This window comes from Ciconia boyciana, chromosome 12, assembly GCF_034638445.1.
Source record: "Ciconia boyciana chromosome 12, ASM3463844v1, whole genome shotgun sequence".
Lineage (NCBI taxonomy): Eukaryota > Metazoa > Chordata > Aves > Ciconiiformes > Ciconiidae > Ciconia > Ciconia boyciana.
This window is the reverse complement of record NC_132945.1, coordinates 22,274,475-22,291,905: the sequence shown is the minus strand read 5'-3', so window position 1 is coordinate 22,291,905 and position 17,431 is coordinate 22,274,475. Positions and strand designations below refer to the sequence as shown.

Here is a 17,431-nt window from a genome sequence, read left to right as displayed (position 1 = left end):
CCCCGCCATCCCCACAGCTGCACGGACCAGGGCGTCCCCGGCCGCCTTTCGGCAGAGGGGGAAGCCGCAGCCCAGCCCTGCGGTGACCCTGAGGGAGGCCTTGCCGGGACGACGCTACGTCGGCCTGGAGCGAGGGGGCCTCGCAGGCTCCGACTGTCCGGGGACGAGGAGCGAAGAGCGGGGAAGGAGGCGGGTTGCGGGGAGGGGGACGGAAAGGCGGGGGAACCCTTCGGGGCGCGGCGCGGCGCGTAGCCGGCGCCGTTTGGGCGCCGCACCGCCGGAGCCCGGCCCCATTTGGCGGTTGCGCCACCTGCGGCTCCGGCTGCCGCTGTCAGTTGGGCGGCTGCGTCCCAACATGGCGCCGGCGGCAGCGGGGGCGGCCGCGGGGCGCGGGGCCGCGTCGGGCGGATGGAAATACTGATGACGGTCCGGAGACTCGCCTCCATCTGTACCATGGTGAGAGCCGCGGCCAGCCGGGCGCCGCCGTGCCGGGGCCCGGGGGGCGGCGGGGGCGGCCGGCGAGGGGCCCCGCTGCCGGCCCCGGCGGCGGGAGCGGCCCCGGCCTCGCGCTGAGGAGGGCCCAGCCGCGGCCGGGCGCAGTAAGAATTAGTAAAAGTAATTAAAAAAGAGGGGTTACGGGAGGCACCGCCGCCTGTCCGCGTAGGGGGGTGTCTGTGGGAGGTGGCGGGGCGCCGCGCTGCCCGCACCCCCTCGGGAGGGCACGGCCGGGCCGCAGCCGGGCGCGGGGCGGCCTCGCAGGGGCCCGCGGCGGCGCGGGGAGCCGGGTGAGGCGCCGGGGGGGGGCCGCGGCGGGAGGGGCTGTGCCAGGCAAGGGGCAAGAGAAGCGGCGGTAGCTGGAGCCCGGCTGAGCGGGCAGGGCCAGCCTGGCTGCTCAGCGCCGCTATTTTGACGGGTTTGGCCCTAATAGCGGTGGGGAAAGGTGGCTGGGGAGCACGGAGCTCTGTGCAGAAGTGAGAACTCACTGCTGTCCGGTGGATGTGTCAGCTGTGCTCGCAGGAGTATGATAGGGCAGGTGGATGCTTTCTTTCAGAGAGAGAGGAACCAAGGGAATTCCTGAACATTAATTCTTTTTCTGGCTCAGATCACAGTCATTTGTTGTGATAACTCGGCCCAATTTAAAGGTTGTTATACAAGTTTATAAAAGCTCTGTAATCGTTTCACATGAACGCATATACCAGGGTATCATCCATGTTGCCAATGAAAACCTAGCAAGAGGGAGACTGATAATTGCATGATTATGCAGAATTTTTAATGAAGTTACGTTGCTGTGTAAATAGAGGCCAGCAAGTGGTTTGTCTAGCACGAAAACACAGCTGACTCATAATAAAATATTGCATCTTGTTAATGATACGCCATCTAAACATTTCACAAAGATTCTTACTGTAAGGAGTTTAATCAGCATAAACTATAACAGGGGTTTGAATTGCCGAAATCCAACTTAGAATCGGGCTGAGGGTATTCAATTTCAATATTTTGTTTTTCAGAGTCCCAGATCTTAGTCGCTCCAAGTGGTCAAACTTAAGTTTTAGACCTCATTTGAAACAGCAGCAAACCAGAGAGTAGGCTGCAGTGTCAAAAGGGGCTCTTGCACACCAACTTGCTGAGACTGAGTTCACGTGCGTGTGAAGGGTGCAGGGTTTTTCTGTTCCTCTTCTACGTAGGTACTGACGACCGGTTTTGATTAACTTGAGATCCGTTGAACTGAACCACAGCAGTGCTGCACAAAGCTGAGTATTTGGAGTTTCATAGTAATACTCTTAACAAGAGAGATTAAATTTTTTTTTTTTTTAGTTTGTGGCAATGGATACCTGATCTTAAAGTTTTTGGTACTGCAGAAGACTTCCCAGAATTTCATACTTCACTAATCTCACTGGGTTTTTTTCAACATAATTTGTATTTTGAATTGCCCATCACAAACACAGGTGAAATTAAGGTCATGAGAGGTGGCTGAATCATGACTTCGTTGCGGAGTTCTGCACCCCAGAGGCAAGTGATTGACTCAATCCCATATAATATTTTGGATGCATTCCTGAGATCAGCTGACTGAGCCTCAGATTAAGAGGGCAAATGGAAGGCAATGCATTTTCCTATGAGTATGGAGCCAAACCTGAATACAGCCATTCCAGTGTTTGTGGTTTGTTTTTAGAGACTTTGGCTATACGTAACTCAATCTTGCATTCATTTTTGCTCCTGCACTTACCTTCATTTTGGTTGGGATGATCGATAAAAGCTAAGCAGGTACTTGTAGCCTACTAATGTCCCTTCTGAAGTAGTGGTTTTTTTCAACAGGAGACTTTTCACAGTGTTGCAGCTTTGGGGAAGCAGGTTCTCCTTACTGTTTTCATTTCAAGTGGAGAACTTACTGTTTCATTTCTCTGTAGAAAATGTTGAGCAGTGCTGCTAGCACTAAATAATTGTATGAAACTTGCTTCCAAATTTCTTATATAGCTATTTAATCAAATACTGTGGAATTTTTCAGCATCAATGTTTTAGGTGCATGTATAGCTTAGCTAAACTTACTGTCAATCTTACTATTTTTTTCTTCAGCTAGCCCAGGAAAATGAAGGTCTGGGTGCTATATGTTAAAATTGAATCATTTTATTTGCAGCTACTTCAATTAATGTCCAGTCAGTAAAAATACTGTTTGCTTTGTCATAATGCGAATATGAAAAACCTAAGCCTTCTTTATAAAAACATTTAATTACATTAACAAAGTCCCTTTGGGAAACTACTTTCTTCAGGATTATGCTAATATGTAGTGATTATACAGTACTTTACTTTTTTTTAGTCAAATATGCAGTTTTTACCAGCTCTTCTAGTCATCATCTGTGCTTCAGGCTGGAAAACTGAAACACGGGTTTATGACATTCTCAGACCCCTCAGTCAATCAGCATCACAGGGACTGGTGTTTCTGACTTTCTGTCTCAGACACTCCACTCTGTTGCAGTCTCTTTAAAAATTAAATTAAATGCCCGAACTCATTAGTAGACAGTAACGTACTTATAACTTTAATCATACCCCCCTCTCTAAAATAACTTCTAGGTTTTTGTAGTGTGGATCATCTCTCCCATGCCTCATGATCATTGCATTTCCTTTATGTGAGCACCGTCCCTTTTTCAGCGATTGCATAACATTCATGTGGCAACTATAGCATTGCGAAGATTGGAAACTCCTAGGAAAATACTTGCTCATTTGAATGTGATTCATTGCTTGGTAAGGCTGCTGACACCATATGGCAAGACACATCCATAGCCAAGAGCTACCAACTAGAGCTCTGGTTCTCTGCTGTGTCCCTTTGACTTAATTTTGTTTCCCAGCCCTTATCTTTACCGTGGACTCTAGGAGTTTTTGTTTTCTTTTCGCAAGCAACTGCAAAATTAACTGGGAGAGTTAATTTCTGAAGTAGAAAGCACTCTCGAGGCATTTTGTTACCATTCCTGAAAAATGCATAGCTCCTGTTTCAAAAATACTTAAAAGTGACATCTTTGTAGTTCCGTGGTATACGCATGGTCGTAGACAGATGCGAATCCTCTCTTGACTGAGGAGGGAGTGCCAGGAGGGCTGAATTTCCATGGGTCTGACTGCATCACCTAATCCAGGATATGCCTGCTGCCTTCCAGGGGGCTGAGACAGTTGGTTGTAGAACTGAGTTTTTGAGTCAGGAATTGGGGTTTTTTTGTTGCATTGACAATAACTTTTTTTTTGGTTGGGGAAGCAAAACAGAACAGTAGAATGGAGCAAAGGGTGAAGCATAGATCTGATCTTTTCCTCTCTGACTGCTAATTTTGTGAAAAGTCTGTAGTAAGCTGTCAGCAGAAATATTGGTGTTTCTGGTAGGCGAATTAGGGACACTTCCCCTAGATTCATGTCTAATTGTTTGCTAAACCAGTAAGACATGCCTGAAGAACTCAAATCCAGTGTACAAATTGGTGGTAGTCTTATTCTACTCCTCTGAATCAGTACAGCGTGGATATAATTATTAACTTCAATGGTAGAGAAGACTGAATCATTTTTAAGTGATACATTTCCATTTGCCACCTGAATAATTTACACTATTCAGTTCAAGCAGGGCTTTCATGTCACTGATGTTTGCCTTACTGCTGTTTTACCTGTATTTGTAGAACTTTGTTTTAGCTTTATCAGAGAAATAGCATTTATGGCTGGGTAGGTATCACTGAGGAAGTGGGAAGAAGGGAGGATAAAGTAGAGCTAGCTAAGCAGATTTCTGTTTCCAGCAGTGCTCTACTTCTCGATTGACTTGTTAAGCTAAAGGAAACAAATATTCATCTTTGCACTTAAAACCTAGCTTGAGAATAACCTGCTTTGTTTTAGGGGAAAAAACGTGTGTAACCCTTTGCAAACCAGTTAGTAGGTCACTTTGTGCAACGTTTTTCCACATGCCATTTGTATCTAGTTTAATACTGTGTGCGTGATGGGTAGTTTTTGATGCATTCTCCAGATTTTGGACTTGTAGCAGTTTGGACATGTAAAGGACAGCCAGCCTGCAGCTAACAACCAGCTCAGGTGAATAGTACACAGGTTTCCTTTGAATGATTTTTAGGTTTTTACAGGATTCCTGAACTACCACATGGATGAGTTTTTCTGCTGTTCTGGTGTCTGTTTCAATCCCAGATTGTCTATAAACTTTAAGGTTTCATGACTTCACTGTCCCTGGGAAAATGAGAGATCCTAACTGTGTTGTGCCATGGGGTACTGAGGAAACTATGGGCAGTATATGGTTCATTAGTTGAAACTAGATATTAATTATATTAGAGGACCTCTACTACAGAGCTGTTACAACTTAGAAATGAGGTATGAATACCTGGGAAAAGATGTTAAAATAGCAGAGTGTAGATAGTTCAAGAGGTGCTCTATAGTATTGAATCTTTCTTGTTTTGTTCTTTAATCAGGATTTAGAACGAACGCTTTTAATACATTGAATTCATATGTATTTCTGTGCATATCACTTAGTATTTTGTTCCTATTAAAAAACAAATGGCTTTCAGTATTTGCTCTTACAGATGTCAATTTGGGAGACTCCTAGACTTGTTGCCAAAAGAAAGGGCTGCACTGTAGAGCATTATCTTTTGTTTCTTATGTCATATTTTATATTTTCAGCTCCTTTCCTAGTGATTTATCCACTTAACCTCTCGTGCACTGAGTTGTGAATATATACACATTCAGATCCATTGAAGGGCCCTGTGTCTGAATTTTACTGCTGTACCTCTCTGCCTGTTTAACCTGTACACATATAATGTCTGAAGTTACAACCTATTCATAAGTCTGCAGTCTTACGTTTTAGTGGATGCCTTCCATCAGCATCCGCTTCCTCACTTTTTACAGTATTGTTCCTCCACTGTTTGATGTGTGAAGGTCATGATAAAATCTTATTGCCAACTCACAAAAGAATAATACTGGTAAACACTGGGCCTGGAGTACACCTGTAAATCTGTTTGTGTTTGTTCTTTTAGAGGGCCAGAAAGCTGTAAAAAATCTGAGCGCTGCACTAGCAAGACATCTACTCTTATGTGCATTACAAGGTCATTTGAGAGAAACCCAAGGTCAGGAGAAATCTTGCGGAGCTCTTCTCAAGTGGACGAACTAGCTGTGAATGCTTTGGAAATCTTAGAGACAGTGACTAAGAAGGGGGGAAATAGGTTGCTGACAGTACCACGTTACAAAGGTTGAGACTCTAAGTAGTTTCTCTACTTGCTACCCTTAATCCAGCATCCTTTCCATATGTGCTTTTTACTGGAGCCTAGCTTTACTATCTAATTTTAAAGAGCATAAAATTACAGAATTTTACAAGTGTATATGACTTGCTTTACCTTTAAGTGAGGCATGGATCCTGTGGACCTTGCAAGACCAGCTCCTAATTGAATAAACATTTATGTGAAAAAGTTTACAAAGCATTCTGTATTAATTTATTTAAAAACACTCTAATTAAGACTTCAGGTTTTAAACACTTCATAGTAGTAAACTTATTTTGAAATACAGCATTTTCCAATTTCACTCTTGTCTCCATGATATTGGCAGTAGCCAGAGGGCTCTGTAAGCCTTACTCCCTGTGGAAGAGTGGGCAAAGCCAGCCTTTCCTGCGTGCACTGAGCGACGGTGCAGGTTAAGAAGATTCTGTAGTATTTGGAAGCGTGGAGCCTTGGAAAGTCTGTGACACTGTTACACCTGCTCCTTTCGAGATTATCAGTTTGTTTTGCCTGCGTAAGCACGCTAAGTGCTGGAATCCATAGTTCAATTTGCTGTAATTTGTTATGCCTAGAACGGCAGCCTTCCTGGATGCATTAAAAGGGATAATTTCAAAACCTAAATCATAGTGAGTGATAGCTGAGTTGACAACTCTTTTTATCTGACTTCAGTACTACACAACCAAGGAGTTCTAAAAGATGGGGAAGCAACATCTCATTCAGTGTTTAGAAAATCATTATAGTATGTTCTGTAAACTTTCAGAAATGCAACCCCAGTTCTGCTCCTTTCTGCACTCCCCCACATAGTAATTTTAATAGCCCTGAAGCTGGAACTACTATCACGGCTAATACAGCAAAGTTAAGTCCAGGCAGACTTTATGAAATGCATCATCTCATTCAGATTTCTTTCCTGAAAGGTTTTAAGTAGCATTGGCTTGGCCTGCTTGTTCTTTTTTTCCCTTTTTGTTTTGTTTTGTTTGTTCACTCTTTAAAAATTACTCTTCAGTCATGCAGTATATTTAACCAGCTTTTCTGGTCTTGGGGGCTGCATGGTGGTGTCCCTTGGAGCCTTCCTGCCCAACTTGAAAGCTACTTCCCAGCTTTCTTCAAATGCTAAATCTTATCCTACCCTAATTTGTTAAAAAGAAAGAGTCAAATGAATAATTAGAGACTTTGGCAAGACTTGTGTACCAGATATGTTCTGGACACTGAAATATCTCCTAGATATCTTTCCCTTTTTTGCCTTTCTTTAACGAAAATGTTTTTTGCAGGCAGGTGCATGCTGTGTGCTCAGTGGGAATAAGCTGGTTCCAATCCAAAAGCTGAGTTAGTATGGTATTGAGCCCAAGCTAGTATATCATAAGGGATTTTTGTTTCAACAGGCTGTTATACCAACCATGCTACACAGATTCTGAGTGTGCATGCAGCTGTAATAAAAGTTTAGAGATATCCTAAGTTGCAAGGCTTTAATTACTTCATTTGAACTGAATTATATTAATTGCAGTGAGAGAAGGATAAAAGGCTTGTATAAAAAGCATATAATGTGGGAATTAATATTTTACACTGAGCTAAAAAAATAGTAATTTATCCTTGAAGAAAGGCTGTATCTTCAGATTTCTGTGGACTGTATGGAGAGTGTTTTAAATTAACTAATTCTCTCTACCTCATTAAAAGTAATCTGGTGATGAGATTAGTCTTGTGTGTATTTTAGATAGGGCTGAGCACCTGAAGCGTATAGGCAGGCATAGGAAACTACAGTTTAAACATTATACGATGTACAGATAGGAATTTGTTTGGAACATCGGGAGCAGTAATACATATACATACAGATTTTAAGAGTTGTCTTCTGAAAATCTCCTGCTCTCTACAAATGAACTGGAAATGAAATGGAGCATCTAACGTGGCGGAGGGCCCCAAAATAGGCACGACAATGACTTACTCAGACTTCTTGTAGATTTTCTCAGGATCATTACTATTAAAAAAAGAAACAAACTGTGAGTTTGTGGTTGTATTTTTTGAAAATATGAGAATGGCTTCATGGTTCTAGTTACTTCATTTCCTTGTACTTTAAGCAACTGCTTCATCCTTGGTAGCATTTAAAAAACTCTAGTAGCATTTGTTTGACAAGTGTACTGTCTGTTTAGGTATCTCTAAATTTCCATGTCCTTCTAAGAAACCGGACAAATCTTTAGTATTTTGTCCCATTATGTTGAGCTAGTAATGAATGGTTATAGAATGGTTATAAATCCATTGACAGTCTGCTGTTGCATGGATTTTCCTGCGTACTATATAATTAGAGCATGTCAGAAATGCTGCTTGCACTGTAGCCACCTTCCATAATTATTTTAATAGTTACATTTTTTTGTACCTTCACTTAGTATGCCTCTTCTTTCACCGTAGCTTCTTCTCATTTTCTTAGTGTACTTCTTTCTCTCTTCGAGCCTAACTCATAAATGTGTCACACATCCATCTCTGCAGTTCAGAAAATACACCCAGTTGCTAACAGCTAGTGGATTGTGCTAATGCGAGACACTCCACCATTCAGTCAAAGCAGATGTGAAACCAGCACCCTCCAAAACGTGCAGGACAGCTGCCTGAGCCCTCCTTCTGTGCTATCTTAATCCTTGATAGAAATGCAGCTTAGCAACAGTAACTGCCCTGCTTCCCTTCACCAAATCTCAAGGCTGTTGCAAAGAGGACAGTGGGATCTTCCCACTCGTAACCCTTTCCCATCGTCTCATTTGTGGGCTTTTTCCCCCTCCTTTTATAGCTTCAGTGCCTCTCTGCTCAACTGTTTGCTCAAGCAGCAGTACAGCATTGACCTGATTATTTTTGACAAGAGCTCTGAGTAACAGCAAGGATACTGACCCAATGTTGTGCTAATTTTGATCCTTTTCTTACTGAAGCTAGAGCAGCAGCTGCTTCATGCTCATAAGGTCTGCTTGCATGCTTATCAAGACAGTACGACATTGCTTTTATAACCATTCCCACGTCTGCAAAGTTACCTTCATAGCAGCAAAAAGTAGATACTTAAAAATGGAAGTGTGAATTCCTTCAAAGTGTGAAAGTGTTAGTTCAGGATAAAAAATTTTGACTGGTAATGTTGGTTAGTCTGTAATAATAGTCTGCTTATTCTCAGTCAAGTTTTGCGGAGGATCAGGATTTCACTGAAACTTTGTAAAATTCATAGTACTAAAAAGGGAAAAAGTTATAACTTGAAGCAAGAACCGTGCAGATGCCAGCCGTGTGGATTTCTCTCATCAGTTGACCGTAGTTCATGTTCTGAGCTATGTACTTGTTACTGATCACTCCCAACTGTTCTTCTGTTCATCAATAGCTTCAGAAGAGCTCTTCACCTTATTACAATTTCTACCGTAAAGCTACTGATCTATATTGAATAGAAAAGTGATAGCTTTTCTTCATCTTCCAACAATAATTTATTCTTATGATTCTTGTCAGATAAGTGAATGCAATCTATAAGCCATTTGTCTATAAGAATAATTACAAATTCAAATAAGTTTGAGGGCATAGAACTATTTAAGCCCCTGGGCACTGTTGATACAATTCCAGATTCTGAAATAAATTAAATCTAGACCAGGCAAAATACTCATTTTCTTCAAATAGTTGCAAACTGTTTGTAGAGCTTATGAGAGACCATAATGCCTAAGCATACTTCTTTCTTATCTCGTTTTGGTGATGCAGTGAGTTAGCAGTGTAATCTGGCTAAGAAATAGAAGCCTACTACTATTTTTGCCACTTGCATGGTGTATTGAACTGGAAATAAATCTTTAAGACTTCTCTACTGAGCAAAAAGGACTCGCAGCTTACAAGTTGGAAGACTTGAGAGATCTCTGTTCTGCTTTTGATGGGTTATTCAGTTAAAATTTCAGCTATACTGTGGGATCGCTTCATTTGTGATGACTTGCTTAGACAGCTACGTCAAGTAAGAGTTTTTGAAACTGGTCTTTTCACATCCCTTTTTACTTTACCTTTCCTTTTTGCTTTACCAAACTCAACAAAACCTGCCTTAGAGACCTTCTGGTGTTCTTTGGGTAAATATTAGTTTTACTCAATTAATATTATCTTCCCTATATCTCATACATATCCATATCATATACATATAATGTTGGTGTGATATCCTCACTGAGTTGGTATGAAAAATGGAGAAGAACTTGAATATTAACAATTCCCTGTGCTTTTGTTTGATACTTTAAAATTCAGTATATGGGATTTTTCTTTTTAAGGGTGTTCTTTGTCTTTTCTGATGGAAATCACTGAGCACAAATGTTCTTGGATAGGCCCCGTTTTTAATTAGCTAATATGCATAAAGTAAAATTACTGCAGCTATGACAGAAGATATTTTATTGTTGGTCTGTTGGGGTTGTCTTGGCCATTGTTAGCTGTGTCTGTTCTGAACTGCTAAAATGGTGACAGTTCAGATGGGCCAGACAGCTTTCCATCTTCCTATTTGACTAACAGTGCCGGAACTGCAGAAACCCACTGAGCTAAGCTTGCTCGCTCTCTAGACTCAAAGTCAGTTCTGCTAGTGGGGGTGTGAACGGAATAGGGGAGCTCTTGAAAAGTGCAGCCAACCTCTGAGACGTTATTTTAAGTCACAGTAATTTCTAGAAAATTACAAATCCTGGTTACAAGTTGCTGAAACTTTAGTTGTCACCTCCCCCACCAATATGGAAGTGTTAAATTCGCATCTCTCTGAGAGTCTAATTATATAAGTAAAACAGTATTACCACTTTAGTTAAACTAGGGGGATGTTTTCCTCATCGGGTAATTATGTGTTGACTTTATAAATGTGTGTTTTGTTCCTGCTCACAGAGCTGTGTACAGAAAGTTTTATCATCTCTTCCTGAACCGGAGTAGCAGAGCATTTCCTTGAGGGCACTTCCTTGGACCTCCTAGAAGTCTCAAGAATGTACTTCTGGGGTTTTTATAAGATGTATTTATTTGTCTTCTGCTAGCAGTGAGAAGTCAATTCTAATCTCAGGCATTAAGCTTTATATTTAGCTGTATTTTAGTGTACATTATTTGCTTAGTTTTTATGTGCCAAGCAAACTCAATTGGTATGTATTAGTGATTTTTTTTTCTTGTCGTTTTTTATTGCTCCCACAATGTGTGTCACAGTTTAGCAAAACAGTCTTGGTTTTCTTACGGTTTTAGATGTATAAAGTACTGTAAGATGCAGAATAGTTTGTCTGTGGCACCCCAGAAGAGATGCATCTCTCTTGATTCACCAAATAAACAAATATAAATTTTCATACTTTGGACACTTGCCACTTTCGTTAGATTTTATTTCTAGATGAGCAATGTGACTTTTATGTTTCCAAAATTATGAAGTGTGTATTGATTCTTATAAGCAAATATTTATGTGATGTGAGGCAGAAGTACTTATCCAGATGGAAAAATCTTTTCGCGGGGGTGGGAAAATGTGTATAACACCTATCAGTCTGAAAACAAAGCTGCTTATTAGGCTTCATTACAGCAAGCCATGGTTCATGCTGCACTAGATTTGATCTCCAGTTGGTTAATTTCCTATTTGCAAATTTAGTTGCAAAGATCACGGATTGTGAGTAGCTGAATGTTGACTCCAGTTATACAGCCTTACTCACAAACGTGTCATGTATTTCCATCCTGAAACATGACCAAGGCCAATTTGTGCTGTCACCATAAAGTGCTTTTTTCCCCTACATACTTGGTGCCTTGTCTAGTGTAGTTCTCCTGGGCATTGACTCCCATGATAAATCACTCTATACTGTTTGCAAGGTAGTTATTTTATCGTGGTATGCTAGGCATGTGCATTTTCTAGAGCCTCTTCAGTATGTTACGTATTATTTAATTTGCAAGTTTGCATCTTCAGAACTATTTATGACTAGTTTGTGATTTTGATTCCTCTCACAATTACTTTGAGTCCTGTTTTGGTTTTCATGGTTTTGGTATGCTAATTTAAACTGTTCTCTGACAAGAAACTTCAGAAACATTGCAACTAAATGTTAGGTTAATTTAGCTTCTGTGGTTGATTGACTAACTTTAGCATTTAATTTATTAAGGAAACCTTAATGTTTAATCTGCCCCTGCGGTTGACTTACCCAAATTTACAAAGTTTGGGCAGTAGATACAAGGAAACACTTGCAAAAAAAGGCACATGTAACCTGTTAGATTAAATGGGTAGTCAAATGTGGAATACGGGTTGGTGGTTTAGTTGAATTGCAACACTGGTTTATGGTAGGTTATTAGATTCTGTATAGCATACTTTTGGTAAAAATTACAATTCTTATGTTTTTATTTCTTTGTTCAGATATTTATTCCATATGTTGCTTTACAGACTGGAGTATTCGGGTTGTCTAGTTTCACTAGTTCTGTGAGTTGCGGTACCTGCTTTAGTTGTCCGTTTCTCCAGTATTTCTCTGATACAGTGTCGGAGATCATGGAGGAGGTGGGAAGACAGTTCAGAGACATTTCAACTGAACTTCAGAAGCTTGCAGATTTTACACATATCCCTTCCTTAATCTTGAAACATGCAGAATGTAAGAGTAAAGGAACCTCACTTAGTCACTTCTGATTTCAAGACTGAAAATGTTTCAAAACCAGCATCACGTCGTCTTGTGCATTTACATAGCACATAGGTTATAACCTCCTATTACGCTATTACCCAAAGTCGTAGTGTTGATCAGAACAAGGAGTGAAGGGCTGAAGTAGCATTAGGAGAGAGCTGCATCAGCAGTTCTTCCTTGCGGATAGCTATTCTTATGTCTAGGTTTGGTTTGGGTTTTTTGGGGGGAGATAGTGGAGGGAAAAAGAGGTGCTTGGAAGCAGGGAATGGATGTAGGGAAACAAATGAGAGGAGCTGCTTGAACTGGCACTGATGCCTCAGAAAATTTCTGTGTAATTGCTGCTTGCGAAGAGTCTTGCTTGTAAATCTGTCAGCGCCTAGTGAATGATTTTGTGTTTTTTATAGTACCCAGTTCTGAGCCTTCCTCGTTTTCTGTCTTTTTTCATATATGTAATTCACTGTAAATCTGATGTGCAAGATCCAACTACAGAGTTTCCATTCCTCCTGTTAAACTAAATTATTTCTTGGTTTCTTTCCTGTTTCTTAGAAGAATTTTAGTTATTCCTTTGTTAAAGACAATCTAGATGGAACTGTCTATACAGTATCTACTTGTCTGTGGTTTATATTAATAGCAGAATGCTAATGGAAACAGTTGAAATGTTTGCTCAGCAATTAAAAAACATAGCTAGCTTCAGGGAAATAGATGAATTGAATTTTGCTGGACTGTATTTTTTGTTTGTTTAGTGCTTTTCTGAGGTGTTTTAAGATGGCTCACCTGTGCAGAAGGATTTCTGTTTACTGTTTGCAGAAGGTTTTAGGTGGAGTGACTTAGGTATTTAAAACAGAAGTCAAGAATCCAAAGTGCTTGGATTCTGCATTGAATGATGGTAACCTCTTAGATAACAGCACAGATGCAGCTAAGGACTGTTGGAAGATCAGCAAGAAACATTAGAGAACAAGATGGAGTGGTACGAGGCAAGGTACCAAATCCCAAGTGGGAGCTCAGCTATAAGGTATTGGTGGATTTTAAAAAAGGGAAAAAATGGAGAGAGATGTATAAACCACTTTGAATTTGAAGTGGACAAAGTTAATTGAAACTGAAATGTTGGTATGCTTTCGTTCTTGTTCTATGCGGCAAGTAAGACCATATGGATGTGTAGTGGTATTTTTCAGTTGTTCTGTCCTCGTTATGTTGCTGGAGACTCAAGGATGTATCAAAATGCACTGTAAGCTTAATACATCGTCCTTAAATTAAGGGTAGCAAAGCCAAACCACTTTTAGGTGATCTGAGTTTGAGGAATGTCTGATAAAATTCTTCTTTCTATTCTTTTTGGTGTTTGTAATCATGCTTCACTTGTCCGTAGAACTTTCCAGAAATAAAATTATAGTTTTCCTAAAGTGTCAGTGAAGGCAAGATTTTTTCAATAATTCTTTATATGAGATGCAAATCATAAACAGCCACATCAAACCTTTTGTGCAGTCCACATCACAAAAAGACGGTTTTGCTTTCATGGGATTTGTAGCCCCTATGGTTTCTGTCCTCTAGGTTTAGAAGTTCTCTGTGTGTTAGAAATTTCTTTATTTTTACAATGCATTCTTGACTAAATTTAAAGTGGTGTTTCTCGGTCACTGTGACTAACCTGAAGTCTTAAGTGAGAACAAATTTCTTGTTGTTAATTTTCAAATAAATTCAAACGCAAAAAACCCCCTTCTGTTAGATCAGATAGCTCTAATGTCAGCTGATGAGTTTTTAAGTGAAACCATGGTACCTTTTATAATAATAAAGCATCATATTGATTTCATTGTGAAGAACATAGGAAACAGGAGATGCTAATTCTCAATGGAAGTAACTTATTTTCTTAGCTTCTTTGTTTTTATAGGAGTAGTATGAATTCTGTTAGATTTTTTAGGAAGTTTTTTTTTCTCTAACATAAACATACTGTTTCTTTGTAGGGCGCCAATGCCTCTGCTTTGGAGAAAGAGATTGGTCCTGAACAGTTCCCTGTGAATGAGCATTATTTTGGCTTGGTCAATGTAAGTGAATTTTCTATGGTTGAAATGCTGTTTTTTAATTCATGTCCTAATTTTGAATTTAACAGGATTCTCTGTTAGAACTTTATCTATGAGCACTTCTAACTTAAATTGGGACTCTGCATAGACACCACATCCTGCAATATGGTGCTATGCCTTGTTATCAACCAAGATATAAATTTCATCTTAAATACAGAAAAATCAGTATGTTTATTATAAAGTCTTTGAGAGAAACCTTCCTACTCAGGTACGTTTCTAATTATAGGATTTTAATATTTAGCTGGAAAGAACATTAACTAATAAAGTCTGTACATTGTTCATATGCTCTTCTAGAGAAGAGGGATTTGATTTTACACCGGTGCTGCAGTGTATGGGAGCCTTGAGGTTTTAAAATGAAAATGTGTTACTTTTCTAAAAACATATTTATTGTGGGATTAGTGGAAGTTCTCCTATGTGAGGACATAGCCAGGAGATGAATGACATTGACTTGGTCGATCATTTTCTTACATGTAGTAATACTCCTTTTTTTATTTTTTGACAGCCTTGTGTAACAGTGAATCCTTCTAAAAAGATAGATTTTTTGCATCTGTCAGTTTGTATAGATCTGACTTGACTGGGATCTGTTGGGCAGTAAGAATTGTCTACCTAAATTAACTATGGAGAGAATGGAGCATTGATGTTGATCTTGCCAGTGCTTCTGGAGGAGAAAGGCAACTGTTGCGCCTGTGACGTCTTTTACCACTGAATATAGGAAGTTAGTTAATAGAAACAGGGGTTCTGTGGCATCATATGATGTGAAAATACAATTTTGCCAAAACTCACTAGAAGCATAAGTATACTTCTGTTTGGTCATCTAGGTACATTTTGTTGAAAACTGAACGATGATCTATCTTTTGACACACCAAATAAGGTTAACGTAGCTACTAAAGTGGTTTTTGTTGCAGCTCGTTACAAACTCATTTAATTGACTTCTGTGTGGGTTTCTAGCAGTTTGTGTTCTCAGACACCAAACTATCTAAACACATTGAGTTATATTCCTTAAGTATGGTGTTAATGGCCATTCCAAAGCTGCTGAGGTTTGCACCGTAATGAGAAAAATGGAAGGCATCTCCAATTGTAACATAAATAGCAGAGCGATGAATAGCGTGAAGAGGAAAAATAGCATTCTAAAAATAACCAGAATTATTATAACCACATCCATTCTCTGTTTTGAAGGACAAAATATGACTAATACTGTTGTGCTTTATTCCTTGCAACCAGTTTCTTTAGGATGATCGTTTTTATGCTGTTATTCTGCAGAGCTTTTTCCTAAGTTATTTCTAGTTCTTTCATGATTTGAAGTTAATTGGAGCACTTTAAAGAGGGCAGTTTCATGGCTTCAGCATCAATACTAGTAAATGTGTGGTTGCACTGCAAATAGAATCAAGTGTTGAATCCATGGACAATGGAGGCTTTAAATTTTTTTTTTTAATAGTTATTTTCTCTTTGGATCAGTGAGCTGAACCAGCTTCCCTGCAGTCAAACTATTGCTAAAGCCACCGCAGAGTATATGGGAGAAGGGTCTGACTGCTCCTTCTGACAGCCTGTTAAAATAGATTACGTGTAATTTTGAACTGAAGTGCAAGAGGGATGGGACAATGTTTTCATTCTAGAATTTCATCTCAGTTTTCATTTTAAAAAGCTTCTATCTTAAAATAAGCCTTCAAACTTTATTTTTACGTTGAAAGTGTAAAATTTTTAAAGTTCTTGTGAAGTTAGGTAATGTTGACTCTAAATGTGGTCAGTTTTAAGCAAAAAAACCTATTTTCTGCTTCTATTTAAAACATTTATTTATACCAGAGAAATCATGACAAAAAGGTTTTAAAGCCTACGTGTTTGTACCCGTTTTTCCTTTGTGTTTTAGGTCACATTAGACTTTATACACTATTTGTGTATTTGAGCTGTGCATGTAGCTCTGGGTTTGGAAAAATATTCATCAGCCCATTAAGAACTGCCTTGCCAACCTGGTTTTTGGGGTTCTGTCAAAGAGAAATGGTTAGAGCCATCTTTTTTTTTTCAGGCAGAATTTGTAGCAAAGTTAAGGTCATGATTGGAAAGATCTGACTACTTTGTACTTCCAAATGCAAGCTGATTGCAGTTTAAAAGTGTTATGACAGTGCTATGTAATACTGTTTATTTGTGGAGAACTCTCTTTAATACAGAGAAGGGTAGATCAATAATTGAGATATCCAGAAGTTTCCCAAGGCCCTGAATTGCTCAAAGTGGGAAGGATTTTGTTCTAACATGAAAAAAAGTCAGAATTGCTGAAATAAAATGCATCACATGGTCTTTTTGTAAAGTACTTGGCATGTGGTAAAATATCTAAAATGCTAATGTGCAAGATATTGATTTAAGGAATAAAAGTTCTTCCACATTGCATAAAGGTAGTAGCAAACAGAGTTGAAATGCTATTTAGAAGGACATTTTTAAAACCTAAAGCATGCCATAAAGTGAATTTTTCACCGTATCACTTTGACTACTGCAAAGCGTCTTGCATCTTACTGTCAGGATTTTTTAAAGCTGTTTGGATGGAATTTTAATTCTTTAACTCCTTTAACTCTCCCATTTAGTTTGGCTCTAATAATTTCTCTCTGTATGGGTAGCATCAAAGCAGGACACATATAACCAGTTGACTTCATGCTTTTTGAGAGGAATTCTCCATGAATACAGTCCTGAAATCTCATTAACTACTCGCTTTGTAAACTTTTTTGACTTAAGATGCACCATGACTTTTTTTTTTTAAGATGGCTAATTTCTAGTTTCTTCTGTCTCTTAATTTTCTGGGATTATTATAGACAAATATATTGGATAACTCGTCTGAAAACAATAATATTTAATCAGGCTTTTGGTAGTTCTCTTGCGTATTTTATCTTGTATGCAAATTTAGTTAGCACGATGCTAACTTTTTGTTTTCTTAGGTCCCTAACAAGCATATTAATTAGGTTCTATCCTAATTCATGTGTTTGTTCAGCTTGCATATTTGTTTTCCTCATGTCAGTAAGTTTTAACTGTTGTTCCATGTTGTTTGCATATGGTATAAATTAATGTTAATGTAACTATAATGCTGTAACCT

The 17,431-nt window shown here is 39.4% G+C and overlaps 1 protein-coding gene across 3 annotated transcripts in view; it reads left to right on the top strand.

Moving 5' to 3' along the window:
• The first annotated feature begins 295 nt into the window (after positions 1 to 295).
• Positions 296 to 17,431, top strand: part of LOC140658461 (ubiquitin carboxyl-terminal hydrolase 12-like) — a 32,398-nt gene continuing 15,262 nt past the window's right edge. For 2 of the 3 annotated variants that reach the window (XM_072876918.1, XM_072876921.1), the window contains exons 1-2: positions 296 to 456; positions 14,242 to 14,322. In XM_072876918.1, the coding sequence (XP_072733019.1) occupies positions 409 to 456; positions 14,242 to 14,322 (129 nt within the window). In that variant the 5' untranslated portion in view covers positions 296 to 408. The remainder of the gene's footprint in view (positions 457 to 14,241; positions 14,323 to 17,431) is intronic. The other variant, XM_072876919.1, reaches the window with a different exon arrangement.